Below are 20,735 nucleotides of genomic sequence, written 5' to 3' on the forward strand. Positions count from 1 at the left end.
TATACCTACAGTAACGTGTCGCAAATAACACAAAGTGATGTCTTTGTACATATTCTATAAACCTCTATTGACATTGTGGCTATAGAATTGGTTATCCAAAAGTTTGTTACTTATTCACTACTAATCACCAATAGAAACACAAAGAACTATGGCGCACCTAAGCAATTCTTATGATGTGTAAATGCAAGAGCATTGCATGTCGCTGAGTGCGTCGCTGAATTATGTCGCTGTGTCCGACATAGAGATCCTTCTCAGTGGATCCCAGGCACCGACCATCGGGAACGCTGACGGTTTTCCAAGCTGCCTTATCATGGCAAAGACGATCTGTTTATTATTGTGCCAGTAGCACACTGTTTTCGGGGCACCAGCCATGAATTCCAAGTCGAGCTTGACTGCTTGCTTCATAAACGCCGGGTTGTTGAGATGTGTGCACATTACTTTCTGTAGCATAGCTGCATCTTCTGTTGTTTCAGAACATCGCATTCATGGACGTGCTGACTGTGAACTGCATCACCCACATGACCATGTACAGAACATGGCATGCCGTTGCTCTGCGCCAGTCCTGCCGCCTGCATTCGCTCACCACGATGGTGCCTGTTATTGCTTTGGCTTCAGGTTTCAACTCTGGTGCGTCAGGTAGATCTGTGGGAATGCTAATTCCTCAGCGTGGATGTTGTGGACAATGCTGAGCGGTGTCTTGTTCTCAGCAGGTGCATGTGCCAGGATCCTATGCTCATCAACTATCGTAGTCTGCTGACCCAGTGACATCGTCATTGCATACTGTTACGGATCATTAACATTTGTGTCCAAGTAATCTGCCTCTTCTTCGGTTGGCATGGTTTCTGCGTTGTTGCATATTTCATCCACCGCCCCCATATCCAGCTTTATGCTGTAGTACTTGTACAGAGGTGTACTCATCAAGTAGGTGGGCCACATGATCAAATCCACCTTCTTTGCCATTCCCTGCTAGTATGGAGTCTTATACATTTTCCGATGCTTGAAATGTACATTGACTGCTCGGTCGTTCTCTAAGCAATTCGGAAGCGTGGCGGCAGTTTTGTTAACATTCAATGGAACGTTCACTACTGGCCCTTTGATTCTCAATTGACTTTTCGTGTGATATAGCAATCTGCAGATCTGCATAAATGGGACACCGAATGCCGCTAACCTTTCAGAAATTTCGTTGAGCTTCGACAGGTGTGATGGCCGCACTGGGCAGCTGTAGCCATTGGACTTTCAGAAGTTGGGAATTTTCAGCTGCTTCATGCTCACCAAGCACGTCTAGCACATTGCGATACTCTTGACATCCTCATTGGGAAACTCCTTTGCGAGAAGTTGGGGGCATCGTTCTTGTGCAGGTGTGACGTCTGTTCTAAGCCACAGTCTATCGCAAATGTTGAAAACACTTCCCAACAGATTGTCTATACACGTTTTGACGCATTGCTTCGTTGCTGCTGCGTGCTTCGCAATCCTGACTTTGCAGAGTTCCCACTGCTGTTGTCGCTGTTGCTCCGCTTCTCGCTGCCTCCGTTGCCGCCTTGCTCTCTACACCGCTGTGTTCGCCGCTTGTCTCCTCGTCGGGGACTTGGGGAGTGCAAGTTGCCTCGCTGCAGCTCACCGTGCTTGCTCTGCAGCCTCTCATTCTGCCTTTTGCGTTGTTGGGGACTTGGGTGATGAATGTTGTTTCACTGCAGTAGCTTGCTTCGCATGTCTCACTGCGTTGCGATGGTCTCGTGCTTCGTCGGCAGTGAACTCCATAGCGCCGGCAGTGGCGCCACTCCTATCATGCTCCATCTAGTGAATCACGTGCCAGGCAGAGCCCAATCACATGCACAGCCTCGGAGATATTCATTACTGTCACCTGTTGCAACAGTGGTGCAACGCAACGGTAGTACGGTGATTAGTGCACTTGGCTATGGAGTGGTTGCAGTGGATCAGAGGATCGAAGCCTTACATGGGCCACATTTTTAAAAATTTATTTATATGAAGATGGTGTAATCTGCGCGCCGTTTTTCTGCCACCGCCTTTCTGCTAGGCCTTTCTGATGATAGTGGAGTTGCACAATGACCCAACTAATGCTCTCGCATTAAATGCTGGAGGCTTCTTTAATAGGTCGCTAACAGCATGCAGTTGATGTCATCTGCACGGAGGCTTTGCTTTTGTTTCTTTAACTTTCTATGCGTTATCTGGGACACTCGGCATAAGTGTTAGCTGGGTTTCCAGGAATTTATGTCTCTCTAACACTCATTTTCCTTTTTCTTGCAGAACATAGATGCTGTTCTTCAGCAGAAGGAGCTGCAAGCGCAGGTGGCCACGACACACCTGGCCAAGGCGCAAGCGCAGTTGCAGGCAGAGAGGCGGGCATTCATTACCGAGAAGCAACTGGTGAGAAATGGCCACACAGCTTGTCAGATACTAGCCCCCACAAAAAGCCCAAACACCATTCATACACATCAAGGGAAATTAGAGCAACTCATTCAACTTTATTTTTGGCCACAGAGAGTAGATTCAAACGAATTTAAGCAATCAGATGTTATTTATGTGGTGCCCCTTATGTAATACAGTTAAACCTCCATATAACAAATCCGGATATAAACTGTTTAAGTATAAAATATTTCTCGCAGATATAATTGTGTAGAGAATATATATTTACAACAAATATTAGATATAACAAAGGTATTTTTGTGTTTCTATTTGCGGCTCTAAAACGAGCTGTTAATAAACATTAAAACATTTTTTAATATCTGACAGCGGGTGCCGTCAATGTAGCCGGCACTGTCTTCAGCTGGGTCAACGCTGCCTGTTACAGTCTTAGCGGCTCGAAAAAAATAGTTTATCCTCTTTTGCGCGGTGTTCCACTTGAATGTGATGATGCTTACTTCAATTTCAGTCAGTGTCGTATCATCACGCTGTACACTGATAACATCATCAATGCTCACATGGACTCTAAGCTTGTAGGCTGGGGAGGCGCTGGCTCTTCATTCTCAGGGTCAGAATCGTCCGAATGCATCATCACTTGACGGATAATTTCAACTTGCTTGATGGTTGCGGCTTTCTTTTCCATCGTCACTCTATGATAGGGTTTTACGCGCTTCGAAGCCATGGGCAAAGATGATGAAGGCGTAGTTGACGCCATGCTGTCAGTGGCAAATCCGCTCGATGAAAAGCACAGCGTGAAACAGCAGGAAGCTTCTTAGTAAACATTGAAGAGAGTGCACAGCAGCACAACACGATCACACGACCTATCACAAAGCTAACCAAACAACATGTGGACAAACACAAAAGGCTATGGCCGTAGCTACAGCTTGCTACGGCTACCAACGGATTGGCTTGCAAGAGCACTGATTAGAGGTTTCGATACGATACAGTGGCCACGGTGCTTCCTCTGGCTAGTGATCTGTGTGAGAGCGGGTGTTCGAGGCTACAAGATAATCAAAATGGCAGTAATCGATGCTGCTTCAGACCTTTGGTTAGGAGTAAAAAGTAAGGAGAATCGGACTGCGAAGGGTTTAAGCATCTGAAATTTCAGACGTTTTTGTACATTGGCTCTGTAGGGTCAGTGACGGTGCCACGAAGGAGTCCGAATTATCAGGCACATCCGAAAAATCGGGCATCCAGAAAATCGGGCGTTTGACTGGAGTCGGAACCCCCCATAGTCCCTCCTTATCTGAACACACCCTGTGCGCAACAAAAATGATATGTTGGTCTTAGTGAGGTTGAATAAATGTATACAGGAAACTAGATTAGTGTATGCCTTGTTGAGAACCACTTATGCATAGACCTGGGTCTTCAGCAAATTTCTTAAAATGAGGCTTTCTTTACCTCTTTTCCCCACTTTGTGAGTGCTGACTGATGTCTTACACATCAGGGCATTTGCGGAGATAGCGTAAACTGAGACGCCCCGAGCCAGCAGGTGATGTAAGCATATATAGAGGAGTGCGCAGATATCAAAATTTTCGAGAACAAATTCAATGCGAATATACTTACACTTTATGAATTTAAATTGAGAAACATAAACAAGTAGGGAACGATGCATTTTGGAAAAATAGATGGCTTCCACCAAAAGGCTTTCGAAAGGCTTAGAAATGCATCACTGTCAGATCAGCTGTTTGAAGTCTTGTCTTCCATTTTCACTGAACCAGATGAAAAGAAGCAAGACATATCCGTTTGAGATTCTGCGCTGTAAGGCCCTTCCTTTGTCTCTTGCTGTGTGCAGGTACTGAAGCAGGTGTGCGACTCGCAGCGGCAGCAAGAGGAGTTGGCAGCACGAGAGTGTCACCTACGGGAGGAGCTGTCAACTCACGCCAGCAAGTACGAGGAGTTCCAGGGGGCCCTGGTGCAGAGCAACCAGCTGTTCCGCAATTTCAAACAGGACATGGAAAAGGTAATGCTACCACTTCCACTCAGTGACTGCTGGTTCCTAGTCATGGTGGTTGCATTCTTATAAAGAAAGGGGCAGTACCTATGATAGAAGTTTTAGTGAGAAGTCTATGCAATTACAACAAGCAATAAGCACTCTGGACCCAACAATATTGTTAACCTTTTCAGTGCTACTGATACATTCTGCACTCTCTCCAGTCGCATGTGTGCAGCAACACGAAGCTGGCAAGCTTCTAGGTGGTTCGGCCATCTGTTGTATATTTGTAAAAGCATGTTTTCGTGTCTTCCTGGATTTGCTCAGTCTGGGTTTTTGTTAGCGCACTGTGGGACGCGCCCCTTTGTGGGCATGGTTGCGCCGCGTGGAGCACGGATCCGCCATTGGAGTGGGGGCTGCCGGATTTTGTGCATCGCTACTGCAACAATTCTCTGTTCAAATAGTTGCTCCATATTACCAGAACAACTCTTTCATGTTTCTGACATCTGTAGTACAGTTATAGCAGGTTTCTTTTCTTTTTTTAAAAATATTGACCCTGACACAGTGGCGCTATCACGGAAGCGTCAGAATGAAACTAGGTAGGAGATAGAAAATGAAGATAGGAATGTGAGGACCATACTAAGAGTTGCTTTTGTCGTTATCGGTGTCATATTTTCTAGGGGTGTGAGGTACTCGAATATCACCGAATTGAACGGTAAACAAACGAATCATTTGATTTGCGGATTGAATATCTACTATTCAGTTTTCTCAAATATTTTGTATGTTCAATGCAGAGACCCGTGCTATGCCTCATCTCGTGTGCACCACGTTGTCCTTCGTGCTCAATGCCATGCAAAAAAGCAGTTCACTTTGTTTTCAGCACAAAAGAAGCACCAAGCATACCTCAAACAGGACAACCATGCTATCTTATCATTTTTCGGAAACACTGCTGCCCATCAGCGTGTTTGAGGCACTGAAATCTGGCACTGAGAATATTTGAGGGTGCCAACAAAGCATACAATGGGACATACACGTCAATAGCAGGATACAGACAGCGTACAGTCGCCAACCAATAATTCAGACTCGAAGGGGGCTGCCAGAACATACGAATAAACAGGTGTCCAAAATACTGAATTCTTCCAAAATACCGGATTCACTCAAAATTAAGTTACCTAATTCCACAAGTGACCAGAAAAGGTGTTCCATATTCTCAGGTCATCACTTTCGGAGATATAGTGAAACCTCGTAAACAGTAGTTGGCCGGAGCTCGGAAAAAGTTGGTTTTAAACGTTAGTACTGCTTAACCGAAATGCGTGAGATCGTCGACTTACTTGTCAAAAATGAAACTACAAGAGAGTACAGTGAAAGGACAGAAAACATGCAGTATTTATTCACTTTGCGCGACAAAAGTAGGTTATTTTCATCTGATGCTGCGGCGAGCTAGCAGCGACGGCGGCAGCCTCAACCTCGCTCAAGCTATGAGCCAGCTTTTCTGCCAACCCCCTCTTCTTGGCAAACACTCGCATGAGGCTGACGTAATGCGCAGCATCTGCCACTGTCCGGCCTGAATCGCCTGTGCTAACGTGTTAACTGATACGTATGCAATAAGCTGGTATGGTTTATGCAGATGCAAAACGCAATATGTTCAATGGCCACTGAGTCGGGGATTTGACTTTACTACATTTAAAACAAAACTACAGTTAAGTGGGTACGGTTTAATGAGGTTTTACTGTACCTTCAATTTTACGCGACTATAGCACAAGATGCATCGTCGTCTGGGAGCGATGGCATCCTTGACACAGTACGAAACGCGCTATCTTTCGTGAGATTAGTGCAAGACGCATCACCGTCTGCGAGCGGCAGCATTCTTGGCCCATTGCCAAGCATGCCATTTTATCCCTTGGTGGAAACGCTGCCGCCCGTCAGCGCGTTCGATGTAAATCACTTGAAATATAGTGAAAGTATCTTTTGAAAGTGATGGTTCATAAATACGACCCAAATTGTCAATGTGTATTGCTTGCGCACGCACATATGCTTGCCCTTGGCCTAGACATTCCCTGGCCGTGATTTCTTAGCGATGCCTTTTATGCTATTCCTTTCGACGCTTTTTGCGCATTGTCAGGGGTCAGAGCAATGCTCCGCAAGCATTATCACCGGGATGGGCCAGTCATGAAGAGCGGATAATAAATTATAAGAGTGGCATAGAATCGAGTGGAAGGCATCGCTGCACCATTGCGGCCAGTATCTCAGCCATAGTCGTGCTGTCACTACAGGTAGATGAAAGCACAGTCAATGCACGCGCCGAATTCTCATCGGCGACTACTAAATTAACTAGGTTTCACTAGTTTCAGTGTCACGGAGAGCCGGCGACATAGCCCATGATAATGTCGGTGACGTCTCAAAACAGAATATCGCTATTTCTGCTTGTTTCATTGGCTTATTGGCACACAGCCATGCAATCAAAGCCCTAATTATTGCGCAGTGCTCTGTGAAGTGTCTGAAATTCGATTATCCTTACACATTAAGTCTATGGGGCTAGTGGCAGGGCCGTCTGAATAATCAAGCGTGTCCAAATAATCAGTCATTGACTATTATCCAGAGCCCTCCCTTCCAACAAACTGTGTACATTTTAGGTATTAAAACGCTATCAGTAATTATTACTGACACTGTTAAGTTTCTCACATTTTTGGGTGCTTCTCGAAGTGACCATTAGCATGTAGCAAAAAAGAGGACAGCCACATTCTTACACACTGTTCTTAGTTCTGCTTGGCAGCTGACATTGTGACTTCACATTGTAAGGCTTTCGGACATTCTGTTTGCTTAGAACAGCCACTTTTATATCTCTAGGTGTTATGGTCAGTGAGTGCCACAGCACAATCTTCTGAAGATGGCTATGTAGAGTGCTCAGATGCTTTTCCTTTCCTACTTTGCAGATGTCGAAGAAGATCAAGAAGCTGGAGAAGGAAACAGTGCAGTGGAAGTCTCGCTGGGAAGCCAGCAATAAAGCCCTTGCAGACATCACAGCAGAAGTGAGCCTGCAGTCCACAATCATTCATTTATGCACAACCCCCCTCTTCCCCCTTCTTGTTTGGCCCCCACCGTAATTGACGCTTATGTTCCTGTTCATACTCGTGTACACTCACACCCTTCGTCAGTCAATTTCTATTTCAACCACGTAAATTGAGTGCGAAGCGAGTACAGGTCAGTGTAGACGAGAGTGAGCATGCTGACCTATTCTTGTCAGTCACTCTTGCTGAGAAACTGACTGCTACATAGTCTTTTTGTCATGTTATTTGAGCTTCATTCAGCGAACCCTCTGAAACCCACCACCACACACACAATTTTAATACCCATATCTAAAGGGTCCTTTGTGGTAATGTTAGTGTTAAAAATATCAAGGTAAACTGTGTGTTCATTCAACCAGTAGTAAAATTCTTGATTCAGTAAGGTGTGGCTTTAGGCGAGTTGGTTCCGAGTTATTCCAGTAAAAGCGCTTTAATTTGAATTCTGTGGGAATGCTACGAAAATTCAAATTATACAAAATCCGAAGTAATAAAAGTAAAAAAAAATCACTCGGCTAAGGCACGTGTATATTCCGACGTAGCGTGAGCGTGCGCATACGCTACGGCACGTTGGTGAGAACAACAACGTATGTAGTTCGAAGCACTGGTGCAGCCAGCCTAACCGGACGCGGCCAGTGCAGTCCTGCGAAGGCATGGTTCGGAGAAAAAAAAGGTGCCCACGCCGCTTCGTCGATAGTCACAGACAGCCATTCAAAGCGGCGTGCGGGTTGGGGATCATTATGCGCATGCTTCGAAGAGAGCAACACTAGGGTACAGCGCGCGTCTAAAGGGGACGGCATTTCGGCTGACGCTGCGCAAGCGACGTAGTGTGACTAGCTGTGAGTAACCAGCACTGAAAACGTCGGGACTATTAATGTGCCTTTGCGCAGTAAATGGGAACTTTTGTACTCACAAATGAGTGACAACAGTACAAAACAGGCCTTCGTTTGCAGCCCGAAGTAATTGTCTTGTTTCGTGAATTTTGTTCTCTAAAAAAATTATTTTGGTATAAAATAAGCTTTCCTACGCCGAAGCACTGAGCCACTGGAGTTGTTTTTCGACAAGTCATTATCAGGCAAGTTACCAAACTCATTGTCTTTTTTGCAAGGTATCGGAGAGAAACTGCACTGAGAATTTGTTTCCTCATTTATTTTTGCAGTCTTTTTCCATTCGGATGCACAAAATATGAATTTCTCATTTTAGTGGCAAAATTCGGACCATGAAGGGTTAAGCTGTTTTGCCTCATTCACATTTACTGGAAATAATCTCCCCCTAAAGTGATCGGCCGATAATGTGGCCCCAGCTGTCATGGACGGTGCATTAGAATATATCAGCCAGGTTGATGTTTCATTCTGTGAAACATGTCAGCACACGGTGGCCCGCGAGTGTACCATCGCAATGGCTGTCTTGCATCAATATAGCTAACTTGAAGACATGCAGGAATAAAGAAAGCATCATGGTTTACGTGTCTATGTCTAACACCAGAACCAGCTTAAAGGAATCTATTGCTGCATTTGTGTTTGCAAGTTTAACAAGTGACAAAAGAAAGAAGACACCGATTAAGTGCTAACTCACAGCTAAATTTTATTCGGAGAAGATGGCATGCACATAATGAAGCTATAGATATGGGGATTTCCTTTTTATGAGAAAGCTTCAAATGGCCCATTGAGCGAAACAGCCAGTGTATGTCGTCTGGAGCAGCGAAACGGCACGTAAATTCCTATTAGCTGCGGTGCCACGTCACAAGTGCGCCTTGATGGAGCAGAGCGGGTGAAAGGGAACACCTGCTGCCACGCCAGGTGTTGCGTGAGGGTAGAGGGCATCACCGCAGCGCCACCCTCGCTCTCAGAAGCTGGCACGTGGTCTGTACCTCTCTCTCACCCCCACTGGGCTTAGCTGCTCCATGCACTTGCTGGCCTTGGTGGCCGCTGCTGCTTCCTTGGTCTCTCGTCGCGCAGGACATCGGTGGCATGCGACGCTTGCGCCGCATGCTGCTGCTGCTTGCTGGCTCGGGCAGCACATACTGCTATGGTGCATTACTTCACGCACAAAACTCGAAGGATCGCTCAGCGGCGTTCGATTGGACATTAATGCTTTTGCATTCACAACTCATAAGTGCTTAGGTGTCCTCGCATTGTTCTTCAGGACAATATATATGCAGATCCACGCACTGTGGGAATTGATGTAAGCGAAGCTTTGTCTTCTGTTTGCATTCATTGATGTTATTTGTCGGTGATGTTGAGGGCATACGACAGTCGTGACGTGATTTGAAATGTTACCTTGCCTGCACCGCTCATATTTGTTGTTGTTGCTCCGGCCGACACTCTTGTGAGCCTCCGTCTCCTCTGCACTAAGTGCACACCATTCTGGGTTGTAACATTGTAACTCACAGAACTGCCTTCTCTCTCTGTATTTCCTCTCCGACATTTTCTCCACCTCCTTCCTCTACTGTCATCACTGTTGTGGGTGAGCACAGAGACAAGTGCGGCAGCTCCTGCACTGCATTTCTGGGGGATCGCACCTAATGACGGCGTCCAGGGGGCATTGTGCATCATGTGATGCAGCGTAAATGGTGACACGAGCTTCTCGGGTCATCTTTCCTTTGCGCCACCCTCCTGTCATGTATTACCGCGATAGCGTCAAGGGCCCAGTGTCACAGAAAATCTGCAAAAATCATTCTGAACCACAACCAGGCAGGCCCTCCACATGGCTCATATCTTGTCTTACATTCTTTACAAGGGTATTCCTCGGAATTTTGAGAATGACAGCTCATGAACAAATGTCATGAAACAATACACAAACAGCGCATGCCTTTTATGCTTTTGTGACATGACCACGTCTCAACCACGTCCCGACGCAGCCAGGGTTAGCGGCGTGCAGGACAGTAGCAGCAGTAGTGGGAAAGTCAAAGAAAGAGGCAAAGAAAGCTTCACTTTAAAAGTTCGCTTGTGGCAGATGCCGTAATTGTAGTCCTTCAGCTGGATTTGTCGGAAGTAGCAGACATTATTTGTCTGAGAAAACTCAATGCATAATTGGATAATTAGCAAAACATACTTTATTGTTAACTTTCTAATTAATTACATTATGGCACATATTTCGATTAACGAACAGTAGCCGGTGATTTCTTTGTAGTGTCTATATACCTGTGATGCGTTATGGGACACCTGTACAAACATGTATGTACTTCGTGGCAAGGCATTAGGTGCAGAATTACATAGAGTTTGTGGCAATGAAAACATAGACAGAGAGCTGTCTTTCACTATGTGTGTACCTTTCATTTTTCATGAACAGAAGCACGGCAGAGACAAGGAACTGGTGGCTGCGCAACAGCGGGTCATCACATTGGAGAAGCTCTGCCGTGCACTTCAGCTAGAAAGGAACGAGCTCAGCCTGAAGGTCAAGGGACTTGGGGGACCTTGCATCGACGGTGCCACAGGTATGTTCTAGTTTTCAGTGGTCCAGGTAGTTCAGTGAATGTGGACAATGTAATGCTTGCCAGAATCAAAGCACTATCACTTCTGTGCTCAGTGACGTGTAGAGGACTATGCAGCACTGTGGTGGAACATCGGAATGTACTCTAAATACAGTTAAACCTCGATATAAGAAAGTCAGCGAAATTGGCAATTTGCTTCGTTATATTGAAATCTTCTTACATTGAAATTCAACCTTTTATGCAAATAAGTACAGTCACCGATAGATCTTTCTTACAAGGGGCCACACAATTTTCCAAATTATCTGGCAATCAGAAAAGGCTGATTTTGATAAGAAAAAAAACATCATTCTTTAAAATTTGAGTCTGTGACGACAGACACGGTTTCATGCCACATTGCCTATGTGTTCACATTGGTGATACGAAGCAAAGCCAGTCATGCTACCACGTTCACCTCGCCATTGTGGCTCACCCACACTGAAACAACACCATCATGAAAAGTGCCAGCAGTGGGGAGCAAATGCTTCGTCTACCGCTCCCTTCGACGCGCAGGGAGATAGTGCACAGGATGCAGCACCATCTCAGGATGCCTATTCTTTGCACACGTGGCAGATTACATCTCAGGAAGGGAGTGTGGGCTGTGCATGGGCTCAACTCCATGGCCACGCTAGAAAAGGAGACCTGCCCCTACTTTCTCCCCCCACCCCTTGCACGTGCTTGATTACATTATCTCAAGGTCACTTCCTCCCCCTCTCCCACCGCCTTTCCTCTTACTTGTGCGGGAAGGCGGTGCTCGTCAAGCCATCATTCTTCTACACCTTTGCAAACTTTCACTCACACCTGAAGCATACTGCGCCCAGGGCGTAATAAGATCTTATGGCATTCGGACTGCCGCTGGCGTAGCAGATGGAAAGGCCTGCACACACAGACACTGCCAGCATCTTCTGCACTGAGGAGAAGAAGAAGCTAATGTGCACATGAAGCTTAACTGTCTCGCTCAAGAGGAGATTGCACTGGCGAGCCAACGTAGACATTAGAGCATCATGAGTGCCCTGGGGAAGAAGGCAAGAATGCGCACTCAAAGGCTAACGTCCGGGCTTTCGTGGTTGTGGGCCTCCTAGGCATTTTTCAACAGTTGCGGGTGGCTTGGCATACATATTTGAAACGTCCGGGCTTTTACCGTGGCTTTCACGGCGTGACACAAATTGTTCATCGCACAGGGCAGTTGTAATAGATTGCCTACCAGGGAGAGAGATCCCGATGGGCAGGGGCTGCATCCGCTGCCCAAATGAATTACACTGAGGCAGAGTCGCAGGCGGTTGTCCCACAGCTTGTGTCCGGTAGATGGTCGGCGAACTTCGTACGATAGGTGTTTCGTTCCGTGTCGAGAACACCACTGAATTCCTTGTGAAGTCAAGCTGCATCCAGTCTCGGGTTCACGGCAGGCATCATTCAGAGCCACACCGAAAATGCAACCACTCGGCTGGCATGCATAAGACATATTCTCACTAAGTTCCAGCAGGCTTACATCCCCATTTAAATGTCACCACTAATCTACCAAAATAAAGCAGCAGCACTAAAATCTCACCCATGAATTAGTCTCACTGTAAAACACTTCTTTTAAATTTCTAAATACTTATTTTTCTACAAGGCAGGGCGCCAGCATAGGAGACGGTCGGTTTTGGAGAACGAAATTGGCTGCTCTTGCGGAACGTTGAGGGCCGTAACCCATCTCTATAATTCAATAATTCAACCGGAACTTGCAAGGTTGCATAACAATTTAGGTAATAACAGTCTGCAAATGCTCTCTTTCTCGGTGATGCTGTGAGCCTGTTCGCGATGGCATGGTCCATTTATGATTCGTAAAGAGACCGGGGTGCTTCTCCTCTATGCCTCCTACCTGGCACATCACTACGGCCCTGCCTCATGCAGTAGCATCTCCCTGACATGCGTACTCAGAGTAATTCTGTGATCTGAGTACGCGATTGGTTGTGTTTACTCTCACTAGGGCATTAAAAGCCCATTCATTTTTCTTGTTACAGAAAATAATGTTTCCGTGTGCCATCCAGTGCCTTGCAGCTTTGAATGTCAAGCTTGCATGGCACAGACGACTTAGCACCGAATCGCCTCGCTCAAAGTGACACATTCCTGCTGTACATTCATAACATATACTGGCTCTGTGCTTAGCCTTGGCCCTTGCCTCGGCTGGTGATTCATGTGTGCTATGCAAACTTTCCACTATGTGATGCGCACCCTTCACTATGACTGGGTCGTCTATGAGCCACTAAAGGCGCTCTGTAGGGATGCGTGCTAACTTTACTGATGCTTCCGTTTGGTTCGCTGGCTTGTCTACACATTGACGTGTCTCACACGTGCCCACAGATTCCTCTAAATCGTGAACCAACTAGTGTCTCTAGCACCTGGCTGCTCGGAACAAGGGCTATGCGACAAGTGTAGCATGATCTGATGAAAGGCCTGAGGCGCAATGAGGTGATCTAACTCCGATTCGTTGCAGTCTCCATGCTTTCGCTCCACCTTTCTCTTAAAGGGTTGCATTTTCGGTGCAACTGCAGGTTATATCACATTGGATGATTTTTAGGCTAAAATGCGCAGTTTCCTTGGCCAATAGGGCGGAACTACTGATCTCTAGCCTATTTAGGCTGTCTAATGTGGGTGCAGTGACGAACTCTGTCGACTCGTCTACCGGTTTCTTTTCGGGTGCCCTCTTTAGTGTTTCCTGCTGTAGCGCTGCATCAAGGTTACGGCCGTTACGCACCTTCGCGGTTCCGAGGCTGTGTGGCTCCATCTCGCGGTATTATTACTATCTACATTGTGCTCTATCACAGAGGTGCTACTGATCTCAGATTGCCAGGCCTCTGGTGCATCATCTGTATTTGTACTCACTCCTACTGCTTTCACAGCGATGTCATTAAGGTATTAATGCGGAGGCTCTCACAAGCTCCACGCACTGTACGTATGACGCATGTTTGCCGCTTGAAACTGTCGTTTCAAGTACTGCCTTTGCGAGGTTGACTTGCTTCAACATGTGGGTGCTTTCGATCTTAGCCCACCGAACTCCTGATTTGTTTGTGTCACTTGTAGCCATCCATTCCTAACATACAGCCATTTCAGCGAGCGCAGAAGTGTTTGACAGAGCTGCGCTCGCGACTTCGTACTCTTTTTGTTTCACATGCTCGGGGTCTTCATGCTCTTGTTCTTTGCAGTGCTAGTCCTGTCTGACTTCTTCAGTCTCTTTGTCCAGGGTTTCTATTTCCTTGCGACTTTCTTCCTTCATGAGTCCCACTCCCAGAATTATCTTTCCAAAGTATTTGATCGTTGTTCAGTCACTTTTGCTTTTGAAAATGATTTCATGAATAGCGACAACGGTCATATCTTCCTCTACGTCTACATCCAGCTTCCAACCCAATTGCAGCAGCCTTCTTCTGCACCGGGCGCCTTGCTGCCCAAACGTGCTGCTTTCGAGGGAGCCAGACAGAGGATAAGTTCACGACATAACAATGAACAAAGCAGTTCAATTACATTGTTACGAACTAAACACCTCTACAAGCTTCATGACGGAAAGCGACACAAACACACTAACTTGTTCTGAAGACTGAAGTCCATCGACAGGGGCATCTTTTATAGCATCATTGGAATGCCCTTGAATATGGTGCATGTATTAGAAATGTATGCAGTGAAATCCCAATAATGGCTCTGTTTGTCCCGGAAAAGTACTATGTGTGCTAACAAAGGAAAACCCCCGTGAATTCGAATGGTTATTTTGAACAAAGTTTCTCACTATCATGGACTACCTTTCGGGCAAACCAGAGCCAACGGCGAAGGTTCGATGCGTTGCTGGTTACTGTAGTATTGCATGCCTTAAAACTCACAAGGAAAGAGGGGTGCAAAAAGCTGAGACTGAATTGGAGGGAGCTGAGTGGTGCTGGCTTAAAAGGAGCAGGAAGGAATCACCAGCATGGCACGCTGATCATGTTACCGAGCCCTCCCGCCATCCCTCCTAGTGCTTGTTTGATCATGCCACCTCCAACATTGGGCAGGCGGGAGGACAGCACGCATCAAGCCACCCTTCTCAGTGCACCTTCGCAAATATTCCCTCACGCCCACAGCAAGTGGCACACGAGGGGCTGTCTTATCGCATTTGGACATTATATGGAAAGTTGGCTTCTTCCTGCACATGTCGTTGTGCGCTGATGGAAGAAAGACAAAACGTTTTCAGTGCAAGCCAGTGTCGCTTTTAGTTGTGCATGCTGTACCAAACAATTGATCAGGCACTATATTAAAAGGGGTTCATCTTAATTCGAACTCTGTTTCACTAATATAAATTTCCAATTCCCTCAGAGTTCCATATAAGCAGCTTCTGCTGTACTGTACTTGCCACCCCTAAATTAAATCGGTATCACTGTCTGGTGCTCTTTTGCTTCTTTATTTGCAGCATAATTTGCAGCCCCCAGCTGTGATATCTTCGGTTCAATGATGTTATTTGTTGCGTTTCTTGCTACCTATGTTTTATATTATAGCTTGAGTCTGCCCTGCTCATCAAAGTAGCTTGTTGGGAGAGTTGGTGTATAATATTTCATTATAGAATACCAGCAAATGGTAAGGAAACCAGAAAAAGACCGTGAAGAAGACCCTTCACATTCCTTTGTCTGTGCTTTCCTCACTCTTTTTTCTGGTTTTCTTCTCGTTTGCTGGCATTCCACTGCGTAAATCTGCCCTGTTGTGGTGAATTTGTTTTTGTGTTAGTCTGGGCCCGTAACACGGTGACGGGTCCTCTGAAGTTTTTGTAGGAAAGGCATATGGTGCTCATCACTACCTTTCGTTGTGGCTCGCGACAAAACATTTAGCTTCAAGCATTCCTGCGTAACCATTGTAAACTACCCATCGTACTGTATACCTACTAATGATTGCACTCATTTTTAATATGTGAGCAATTGAGAGAGCGTAAGTGTGAGCCTAAGTGAATTTGAGTGAGTGTAATTGCACATTAGTTGATGCACCAAAAAAATATTTAAGTATGACTGAGTGCTCGCAAACTTTGCTGAGCTGTCTGGTTACCATATTTTCTCTGGAGCTTTGCCCGTGATCAAAAATAGTAGCAAGAATGGTCTGCTGTGACAAAACTTCGGTTTCACGTAAACGCTAGTTCAATATTTCATTCTGGAGTTGTGGTGCAAAGACAAAAAAGAACAAATAATCTAACAATACAGAAGCCATACTCAAGCTAAGTTAGCAAAGAGTCATTCAGCATGGTCAGTAGTCTTCAATCTCTTTTCAATGCTTCGCCATTATCACCGCAAAGTACTCCAAGCTCATCGCCTTTTAGTACAAAGATTCATGTAAAAATACCACAGCGCACTGTTGTTTGAGAAAATTGCATCAAATAAATTTTGGAATTTAACATCCCCCTCACCCCCTCTTCCCCCCAAAAGAAACACAGGAGCTATGATACACATCATAATGGGTACCTTCAGATTGATTTCGGCCATCTAGTGTTCTTTAATGTGCACCTTAATCTAAGTATAGGAGAGTTATGGTATTCCCCACTTGTCATAAAGCAGAAGTCGCATTTGGGACGAACGGCTGCTGAAGCACCGAGGCGGGTCTTGAGGCAAGAAATGCTGATTGCGACAGAAGTGCCATCTTATTTCCTGTCGGCAAACTAGTCTGTGCATGGGATATAATGGCAAAAGCATGGGGGGCACTGTTCTCAAACAGTCAGATTTGATGATGTGATCATTTTGGGAGCTTCCATTTGACTTGGCACCTGACGCATCAGCATCTACAGCGAGAGCGTTCCTGGCATTATGCCAAGACAGTATGTTAGGCACTGTATGAAGAATGCTGTTGGTCGTATACACTTCCGCATCGTCCGGTGCCGAGTTATGCGAAATTGGCAAAAGTGATCACGATCCCCCTAAAAAACAAGAATTCAGGAATACTGTTCCAAACAGGCACTGCGATTGGTTACGTGCATTTTTTTATTGTTATGGCCAAAGATGCCAAGTGCAAAGTATTGTGGTAACTGAACATGTGCATAAAAGCAGCTCTAGAAACACATGCTTAGCTATCAATGAATGGGATTGTATGCATTGCATTATTAAACTTGACAAGTTCTTATCTTTCGCCTCTCTGTCTCTCTTTCCAGAAAACTCTGGTTCTACAACGGCTGTGAATGAGTCAACAGAAGGATAACTCGTTTAGTTGGGAATCATAGAAGTACAAAGCTCACACAGGCCTTACTTCCAGTTTTTTTTTTCTATTCATTTTAGCTATCAGAAAAGACATAGACACAAAGCGCTGCAGTCAGGGATTGAGTATAAAAAATGTGGCAGCATGCCTTCAGCCACTTACATTATTTAAGTGTCGTGTACTGAATGGTTAGTAAACAACAGCGCACAAGGATTTCTGGAAAAGAAATTAAACGTGTGCCTGTGATACAGGCGTTCAGAAATGCTGTACTGTTGTCTGATTGTGGAATGTCACATTGAATGTGTGCCTGGGTACCAGATAGAACTTCTATTTATAAACTGTTACGAGTATTTCTAATGCTATGCTAGCTTTATATTTCCATACCTCCCAACCTGTGAACATTAACATTCACAAGATCCCGCGAATGTGACACTGCAGGTAAGGGTAAAGATTGATGGCACACATTTTGTTTTTGAAACTTGCCCCATTCACACACCTTTTTGAGAAATACACACCCACTCTATTAACGAGGATTTACCTTAAAACTCGGTACACGAGCAGCAGTAAACTTGGGGCAACAATGACTGATAAGCAACATATTGCTTTTGGATCACAGTGACTTTTCAGCCATTCGGCTATTGCTGATAATTTCGTCTGCTTCAGGAACTTGTTTGTAAACTTGCTCAAAGCAAGTACACTGTCAGATTTAAGAAATCTTGGGGCCCAGTGCTAAATTTGCCTTGGGGTCCCAGTGATGGTGATTATGATGATGACTACGATCACGGTGGCTGGTTAAAGTGTCAAATGTTGTGACTTACAGGCTTTGCCTGCTGTTTTCAATTGTCAGATAAAAAGTTACATGCCTATGAACTAAATATCAGGGCATCTTGCGTATTGATATAACTTCTGTAACATTTCTGCTTTGAGAAAATGTTTCTTTGCTTGGTGCTAGGTTATCAAGTACTTATTGTCTGACAGCCACGTCGCTATCAATTAACTGTATAGTGACATATCTGCAAACTGCTCCATCGCCATCACTTGGAAAAAGGAGAGCCACATGTTATAAAGACCAAAATTTTAGTTATATATCTGGACACTTAAACTGTTCTGCATACGACACACGAGAGGAGAATACCAGAAAGCGCCTGTACGGTTTTATCTTTAACCCCAGAACAGGATTAGAGGTTTAGAGCGTCTGCACTTCTGACCAGCACTCCATGACTTGATGCTGGAGACAATGCAACTTTTCACAAGCGTCACCATTCAAAGAAGATGACCATAAAGAGTAGGATCGTGATGCATATGTTGTTCACGTAAAAAAAAAATGTTTTTTTTTTGGAGAATGTGAAAAAACATAAGTAAATTTCACATCAAAAATTTGTGATGCAGCTTTTGTGGCTATTGAACTCAGATGGTGCTTCATAAAAAGAAATATTCCTCAGCAAGTCCTGTTCGAGGTACATATGGCTATGAATTTCAGTGTTCTCTCCCCAAAAGTGGAGCACAAGTGTTGGAGCCAAGGCTCCAACACTTGTAACATATTACCCGGAAATGAACAGACTGACTGAACAAATAAATCATGTCCTTACAGAGGTGTTGTCTATGTAGGTTTCAGCAGACCATCGCGATTGGGACAGCACTTTGCCCTACGTGAAATTTGCGTACCATTCATTGTGTTGTGATACCACCGGTGTCTCGCCTTTCTACCTCTTGTTTGGGCACCATCTCGCTCTGCCTTTTGACACCCTGCTACCATCGGTGTCGTGTCACACCATGGAATATGGCCATGATGCCGTTGGTTGGGCTCGTATGGCTCACCAGATTGCCTATGATCGACTTTCAGTGGCTCAGACATCATAAAAGATGCGCTACGACAGTCGCTACCAGAATCATCAGTTCTCTCCCAGAAATCTCATTCTTCTGTGGACTCGCAAGTCGCAATGTTGGCCTGTCTGAAAAACTGATATCACAATATACTGGGTCCTACCGGGTATTGTGACAATTGAGTGACTTAAATTACTAAATTGCCCTTGTTGAAGACACGTTGCCCTCATCCCAGCTACAAACTGAAGTCATCCACGTGTGCCATTTAAAACCATACTTTTCATCTAGTTTGCTATCATTCTAACATGCACTAGGGCGGCGTTCCAGTCCCTGGGGGTTTCGTTATAGTGCATTTGGACAAGACCGTGCGCGCAAGGGAAACGAAGAGGAAGTGGTAGAACTGTCTGCTGGAGCTGTGACCTTTGTACCAGCCTGCACGTTTACCACTAACTTTTCCCTGTGTAAATAGTTGTATATAGTATGTTTGTGCATTGGGCTTTCTCTTCATAACAATACCTTGCCCCTTAGCCATAGCTGTCATTTTTGTAACCTGATTGCCAGAGTACCTTTACATGGACAGTGCTTGTTCCCAAAGCATGTCTCAAGTAGATTATGTGCATCTGCTGAAGAGACATGAGCTGAACACTTCAGCCATTAGACACTGTCTTTAGATGGTAGACTTCATACCCAAGTGATAGCAGGCGTTAGGGTAAGCCAGCTTGAAGTCTGCAAAGAGCTATTGCTACATGCCTTCTGCAGAAGTCGTACAGGTGGTGCAAGCTTCATAAAAGGTGTAATTGCAAAAATATGGAGTCGCACTAATAGGAAAAGGATGCTGCCTTCAAAAAAAAGAAGAAGAAGCGTCTACATGATGTTCCGTGCTGATGGAGTGTCCACAGGTCTCGTAGAGAAATATACAGTGAGGAGCAAAGAACACTAACGTGGAGCTTAGAGTGGTTTAGGGGCCCTCTGAAAGCACTTAGAATGGCTGTCGTTGATAGGTATAAGTATTGTCTACTAGGTGCAGCACTCGTAGCTGTTTTGATTTATGACGTCTGCAAAACAATGCACAATGTTGGCTACATTCTGAAACACTGCAATTGCTGCACAGATTATATACACATTACTGAGTGTTCTGCCACTGCTGAACTTAACCGGCTCACATGCACGTGTTCAAGCAAGTGAGGCTTTCTTCACAAATCTCGAGCTACAAAGTTGGGGCTACAAGCCTTGCACAAGTAAATGTGGCATAAGTCAAACCCAGTTTTATAACAAACAGCATGATTGAATGCTATTAGTTCGATATATGGAGTAGTCTAATATAACCGAACCCGCTTATAACAAACTTAAGCACCAAATTCGTTATACGTGATGTTGTTGGAAACTTTGTCGGAAAGTGGCAAGACTTGCCACTTTGTCATCATATTGCAGGATGGAGTCGTGGTATGCAAGCACACAGAAATGTATACACAGCCAAAGCTGTGAGATCAGTTACAGCAGCACGATTCGCAAATGCAAACAAAGGAAGCATGGAGGATGCGGAAAAGTTTGTAGGCTGCCTTCTCCCATCACCCGATGCCCGAAGCTTTTCTAAGACGTGATAGGTCCACAGCTGCTAGCACATGGTTATTCATGTGGTAGGCAGCTGCCGAATAGGGGTGCTGCAAAGCAAGGCTGGCTGAAGGCGCGGCTGGGCAGTGCGGCTTCATGGAGACTACTTGGAGCCGGCGGAGGAGCGCGTTTGCAGCTCTTTTGTGACAGATCACATGCACTCAAAGTTCGATACATCCAATGTCCGGTTCGTTATAAAATAAATGCATTTTACATGCATAATGATAGGAGAACTTCGAGTGTT

General features: G+C 45.2%; 1 protein-coding gene across 3 annotated transcripts in view; it reads left to right on the top strand.

Moving 5' to 3' along the window:
* The window catches only part of LOC135918646 (alpha-taxilin-like), a 48,676-nt gene extending 31,358 nt beyond the window's left edge, over positions 1–17,318 (top strand). For all 3 annotated transcript variants that reach the window (XM_065452277.2, XM_070538618.1, XM_070538619.1), the window contains 5 exons: positions 2,266–2,385; positions 4,217–4,384; positions 7,288–7,383; positions 10,708–10,852; positions 17,013–17,318. In XM_065452277.2, the coding sequence (XP_065308349.1) occupies positions 2,266–2,385; positions 4,217–4,384; positions 7,288–7,383; positions 10,708–10,852; positions 17,013–17,059 (576 nt within the window). In that variant the 3' untranslated portion in view covers positions 17,060–17,318. The remainder of the gene's footprint in view (positions 1–2,265; positions 2,386–4,216; positions 4,385–7,287; positions 7,384–10,707; positions 10,853–17,012) is intronic.
* The last annotated feature ends 3,417 nt before the right edge of the window (positions 17,319–20,735 follow it).

This window comes from Dermacentor albipictus, chromosome 5 (assembly GCF_038994185.2).
Source record: "Dermacentor albipictus isolate Rhodes 1998 colony chromosome 5, USDA_Dalb.pri_finalv2, whole genome shotgun sequence".
In the NCBI taxonomy this organism is placed as follows: domain Eukaryota; kingdom Metazoa; phylum Arthropoda; class Arachnida; order Ixodida; family Ixodidae; genus Dermacentor; species Dermacentor albipictus.